General features: G+C 39.4%; 1 protein-coding gene across 15 annotated transcripts in view; it reads left to right on the top strand.

The window, feature by feature from the left end:
• The window catches only part of Sorbs2 (sorbin and SH3 domain containing 2), a 200,440-nt gene that overhangs the window by 127,136 nt on the left and 66,530 nt on the right, over positions 1-6,774 (top strand). For all 15 annotated transcript variants that reach the window (XM_029480975.1, XM_029480969.1, XM_029480970.1 and 12 more), the window contains 2 exons: positions 2,402-2,540; positions 6,085-6,257. In XM_029480975.1, the coding sequence (XP_029336835.1) occupies positions 2,402-2,540; positions 6,085-6,257 (312 nt within the window). The remainder of the gene's footprint in view (positions 1-2,401; positions 2,541-6,084; positions 6,258-6,774) is intronic.

Raw genomic sequence — 6,774 nt, forward strand, 5'->3', positions numbered from 1 at the left:
GCTGGGATTAAAGGCGTGCGCCACCACGCCTGGCTCAAATTTTTATTACGCAGATTCTCTGTCACTGATAGTAAAGAGACCATGAGCTTTCACTGAAGGATGTTCAGTTTTGAGCAGAGAGTCTCTGAAATTGCTAGCATAGGTTCTGTCACAGGGAAAACTTATCTTACCACATAGTTGTTGTACAGTGTCAAGACATAAAACTTTAACTTCCATTCACAGAGAAATGCTACAAGCCATATTTTTTAACTTCTCCCACTACAGAAAAGAGGGGGAAAAACCTAGTTTCAGTTGTTTGGAGTGACTCAGTATTCATCAAGTCGCTGGATTGTTTTTATCTGGAAATAACTAGACTAAACCAACCCCTACCCACAGATAACCAGCCACTAGCCTCAGGAATTCAGTGGGTATGGGTTCTTCCCTGTCCTACTGTGTTAGGAAAAAAAAAGTTGGATATTCCTAATGAAAATACCCAATTTCTAAAAATTTTCAAAATTTGAGACATTTTAAGCATTGATGTGACATTGTAAGTTTAAAATTCCACACCTGACTTCATGTGATAAATTATAATAAAAAATTGGCAGCACAGGCTGCTCTTGCAGAGGACCTACATTCAATTCCCAGCGCCCACCTGACAGCTCTATAATAGAATCTGATGCCCTCTTTTGGTGTGCAGACATGCATATAGACAAAGTGTCCACCCATGTACATAAAATACATGGATTGAACAAACAAACAAAACAACAACAAAAACATCAGGTGCCCTGAAACTGATTTTTTATAAAATCATATTTTAAAGTTTTATGTAATTGTCTTCAGATTATGCATACAAATTATCTATAAAAATACATTAATTTTATATTTAGATTTTGGGTCCATCTCCAAGATATATAATATGTATTTATGAATATCCCACATCCATGTCTAAATGAAGCCTGAAATAATTCTGCCCCTAAGCATCTGGATAACAGATACTCACCTGTACTAGAAACCTTAGTTTTTTTAATAGAAATTATTCTGTCTTTTTCATTCATTATTATAACAAATCATAGATGACTTAAACAAGGGGGCAAAAATATCTGTTTATTATTCAGCAGAGTCACATAAAGGCTCTGAAGTACTGTGCATTATATTTGCTTAAATGTCCAGTTCAAGGAGTCCTTAATATATGGCTGGTTGTTGAGACAGAGAGAGAGAGAGAGAGAGAGAGAGAGAGAGAAGAGAGAGAGAATATCTTTTCTGATACCTTAAAGACATATTTAATGAGTACAATTCTTATAATTGAATAATCAATAATTACTATTGATTTTAGGACACATGTGATATGACTTTTAAGTAAATTAGCTTTCTTTCAGAGCATTTGAAAACATGATAATCTTAAAGTTAGATCAGATAAATATCCACTCATCTGCTGCAGACCATACTTGTGTAACTGACGTTTATTCTGCTATTTAAAAGAGTAGACGAGTATCTAAGTTGTGAGTCTCTGTGTCTGTGCAGATGTGTGTTTGTATGTACATGTCTGTAATGTTGTGTTAACTAAATGCTCTTACTAATGTTTTATCTCATTTGCATGTGTTATCCAGTTTGTATAATACTCAGCAGTATGCTGTGCAAAGACAGTCCTGAGTTCAACCTGTCTGAACTAAGCTGATTTAGCTCAGTCACAGCATGTACCCTCTGAATGTCTACTAGGCCATCAATCCCAAGTTGCATGTTTTAACAACTACAAAAGGACACATGTGTGCCTGTCTCAACAAGAAGCTCCGGGTAGCGTTAGAAATAGAAAGTAGTTAGATGTAAAACAAATAGCTCAATGTATGAAGATATGAGAATGCCAAGTGAAGTCGAAGTAGGGAGAAACCAGTGTTTTAACATCTTTACAATGGTCTTCCAGGTATGTGGCTGGGGAATAGGCCATTTCTTGACTCATTAGGCCAAACACTTGCCTTCTGTGTCAGTCACCTTGTTTTGAAAACTTTGATTCATTAGAGGACTGGGTCTGTGAGCCAGTCCCTCTCCTCCTGCCAGAGAGCATCCATTTCAAATCCACCATGCAGAAGGATGAGAGAGATGAGACTGCTTAAGACAGTGAGAGCTCAGTGCCCTGCCCATCCATTTGCCAGTGACCCACGTAGGTGGCACCCCTGTTGGCACTGCAGTGCGCCCACTGGCTAGCTGCTCTTGTTTCCCTAACCACTTCCCATGCCCTCTGATAATATAAAGGCTGAGAAATAAAGGAAAGAACAGAGAAAACTGGGTGGGGGAGGTCTTTGGTCCCTCTGACACCAGTTTTCAAAAACAAAAGCCCTGTAGTTGATCACTGTCCCGTAGTTGGAAACTCTTGTCATCATATAAAGGAGTGATATGTGACATAATGGGTTCTCTCTGCTTCTCTCAGAGCCAGATCACTATCAATGGCAACTCTGGTGGTGCCGTGAGTCCAGTGAGTTACTATCACAGGCCGTTCTCCCCCTCTGCATACTCCCTCCCAGCCTCACTGAACTCCAGCGTTATCATGCAGCACGGCAGGTCGCTTGGTAAGTACTGCGATCAGGACTCCTCTGTGGCAGCTCTATATCGCAGGAGAAAAATACAAGGTGACATAGTGACATGGGACTACCTGACAACCCTCTGGTGACTCTAGGTTGGGAAGAATTAGAACAGAAGGGTCTACACTGTAGAAAAGAGGGCCCTTGCTATTTGGAGATGATGCTCCCAGCTATAGTGAGCCTGGAGAAGGCTAGGTGATGTTTAAGTGATGGAGAAGAAATAACACGACAATACCTAGTGATCAAAGGGGAGCTTATAGGACCCAGAAAACATTAATGTAGCGTGTTTCTATTGAGGTGGCTTCTTCCTTTGTGAAAGAACTTTCCTTCTAGAATACTCTTCAGATACACCTATGGAAAAATTGTTTAGCAGTTAAAATAGTGTCACAAGGTGACAGGCTATAGCCACACAGGAAAATCCTTTGGATCACAGTCGTAAACTATTCAAACTGATATTTCAAGGCCGTCCGTCATGACTGGGGTACTGGGAAGCAAAGGAGAGGAACTTAAGTACTACCTTAGTGAGGATTCCATAATTTATATAGGTTCTTAATCCTTTGGATATTAAAAAAGTAGGCAAAGCCACAGCCCTTGGTGCTGGGGAGATGGCTCCGTGGATAAGATCATGGTTGCTCTTCCAGAAGACCCAGCCTCAACTCCCAACACCCAGATGCTGGTCCATACCCATCTATCTGCGACTCCAGTTTCAAGGGATCTGATACCCTCATGTAACCTGTAAGGGCACCAAGCATACACATGGTGTATATACATACACACCTTATGTAAAATAAAATACATAAATCTAATTTTAAATGTTTGTTATAGTCTTCCTTCAATAATAATTATTTCCTAAATAATCATTAAGTGTGACTCTTTAACCCATTGCCCATCTTAGTGAACACAGTTCATCCCATTCCACCAATTAAAATAAATAAACGCTCAAGTATAAGCAGCCCTTGACTTTAGGCCTAACCAGTAAGTAGATTTTGCACATGTTCTTAAGTTACATAAACAATGGAAACATGAAAATTTGTTTCAAAACCTTAAGCCTAAGATATTGTCAATCTTGTGAACTCTTTAGAGCCTCCTGGGAAAGTCCTGTGCTTGATAAAGATAGAAACATTCTTATATATTCAAATATATTTGCGTAGCTTAACAGTAATATAATAAGTATTTTGTAGTTACTAAAAATTTAATGTAAAAATTCCAAAATGAACCGTTATGTGTTAAGTTGAAAAGGCTTCCATGATATTGAGAACCTAGAGAGTTTTCAGGGCAACATAGCAGAGGATGCTAAGGAAAATGTCCATACTTGAACCTCTCAAAAAGAGAGACTCCATCTTACAGCCACTGCAGGTCAGCAACAGAGAGAAAACTCTAGAACACAGAGCTGTACACCATTCTGTCCTTGATAGCAGACCGACCCCCTTCCCTCTTCCCACACTGGCGCTTTAACGGAAAGAGTGTGGTATCACAAGTTTAGTAAAGAGTGCTCTATGTCGACTTCAAGCCCACTCATGGTAGAACTCAGCTTCCATGGTCAACAAAACCTCTATACAGTTTTAAACATAGTCTTGGGACTCATTAAAGAAGAGTCTAAATATACTTGTGCCGTTTCTAACGCTACTCTTGGGAGCCATTTGTGAGGCTTGTAATGATCTCCTTTTAGAGTGTAAGAAAGAAGAGCTTGTTTGTGCCAAATTTCTCTCTTTGACAGCCAGTCTACAGTTCAGTTTTATAACACACATCACTATTTCAACATTTTGTAATGGAATTATGCATTATTATACACAAGAATGAAACTTTCTAAGTCATTTTAGCCATAACATTTTTCCTAAATAATCATTAAGTGGGACTCTTTATCCCAGTGTTCGTCTTAGTGAATGGTTTTCCCTATTTTACAGAATAAAAAATATGCCCAAGTACAGACAGCCCTTGACTTCAGACCTAACTAGTGAGTAGATTTTACACATAAACTGTTTGACATGGAAAGAAATTTCCTGTGTAAACATTGAATCAATTCCAATTGGCTAAGGCAGTGATGGGAGGGGAGCAGGATTTACAAGTCTGCTCTGCCCAAGGTGAACTTTAAGACAAAAGACTGCAAATATAACAGTTTATGGACCATATAAAAGAAATATAAAAAGAGCTAGCTTTCATTGCAAAAGCTGCAGGTTTGTACAGTCATATGAACTATACGTGGGGACAGACTTGATACTCTCTTTTATACTAGGAACTGGGAAGATGGGATTTGTATAAGCAATGACACAGGAAACAGTTCCATTTCTAGACTCCTCCATTCCATTCAGAGATGCCTTAAGTCGCTTTCCTGTTGTAAACTAAATTAAAAGTGGACTTAATTACAGCCAATATAGTAATATACTGGGTAATAGCCTCGAGAGAGCTTAATGCTAAATACCCATGTGAAAACGAGTCAAATTCTTAAATGTTTATTTTATGTTGTTCTACATGACATCATCATAAAATACACATATATAATATAAAAGTTCATTATACATGATAAAAATATTAGTTGTAATTCATATATATGAAAATGAAATGAACACATATATATGAATAGAATCAGCAAATGCTATTCTGAAACAAACAAACAAAAATGTTTTCAGCTTCCACAGAAAGGAATTGAGTGACAGACTTTGCTAAAACAGGTCATGCAGTCTTTAAAACAGCAGGAAGTCACATCGCTACTGTTTGACAAGACTGCCAATGATGCTGATTTTCCAAAACTATTATTTTTACCTCACAATGAACAGAACAGGTAGTGTATACATATGTTCTGTTACCCCTGAAAGTATTCCAAAGATTCATAATCTTAACATGAAGATAGAAATTTGATAAGCCTCATGTAACCATGTAACTTTAATCCTTAAAACATCTGTCTGTCTCGAAGGATAAAACGCCATTGCATGGGCATTTTACCATAAAGCCAACAATATTAAATAAAATTCAATAAAACCTAATTACTGAAAAAGCACTTATTTACCTAGAAGCCTTCACTTTTCTAGTGTGTATCTAGTTCTAAACATAATTTTCAATTGACTTTTATTTTCATTTTATTTTTACGGAATTGTATCTTTGGATCAGGGTCCTATGGCTTCTCTTACTACTTTCTCACCATGGCAGCCATAAGCCTCACCAGGATCATTATGAGTTGTGACCCAAGTAAACTTTACCAGGTTTTTTTTTTGGCTTCTGCTGCCCCCCCCAAAAACCCTTATCCTGTCCCTCCCAAGATTTCAGGAAGGAAAGTGAGGTGGGACATGCTCAGTGTCTCCTCAATGGTGGCTGCACATGTCATTCATCAAATATTCTTCCTCTCGTCCTTCTTTGTAAGACACCGAAGTCCTTGGTGTCCCATGCATATGTGTAATACCTGCTGCTGAATGAGACAGAATAAATACAGGAAAAGGCACAGAGGTAGAAAGGATTCTATGATGGCTGTCAATCAATGGACAAGAGGCACCATTAGTTTATACCCAACGTGTTCCCTGTCACTGTATTTTCCGCTCAGATTCTGCAGAGACATATTCCCAGCATGCCCAGTCCCTGGATGGCACCATGGGAAGCTCCATCCCGCTCTATAGATCCTCCGAGGAAGAGAAGAGGGTCACGGTCATCAAAGCCCCGCATTACCCAGGGATCGGCCCTGTGGATGAGTCTGGAATCCCCACAGCCATTAGGACGGTAAGCCACGCGTGCCAGCACATGTGTCTCTCTGGGTCTGCGCTTGAGCTCCACAAAGGATGGATTGTGCATAGCTCTGTGCATTCCTAGGGTCTTATAGCATAAAGATTGTCCTCGGAGCCTTCCGAGCTGCCATGAATACCACACTGTGTGGCAGAGGGCGAAAGCTGGGCGCTGAAGATAATCTCACAGTCTGTTTTCTCCATTTGAATTTAAAACCATGAAAATGGTGGAGTTTGTTAACTAATAACACTTTGTTTTTAACTTTCTATCAAAGCAAGGTGAAGCCTAGAGAGAGAAGGAAGGCGGGGTGGGGGGAGTTACTCCTTTCACAGCCCGCAATTCCCACATGCACTGTAAAAGACAAGTGATTTGTTTCTTGAAATGGATGTGAGTTAACACCAGGGGATGGGAAACTGTGAATTGGGACTTGAGAGGCGAGATGATTGGAGTGAAGGGAAGTAATGTCATGGGAGGGAAAAAGCTGTGTGTGTGTGTGTGTGTGTGTGTGTGTGTG

Source organism: Mus caroli, chromosome 8 (genome assembly GCF_900094665.2).
Source record: "Mus caroli chromosome 8, CAROLI_EIJ_v1.1, whole genome shotgun sequence".
In the NCBI taxonomy this organism is placed as follows: domain Eukaryota; kingdom Metazoa; phylum Chordata; class Mammalia; order Rodentia; family Muridae; genus Mus; species Mus caroli.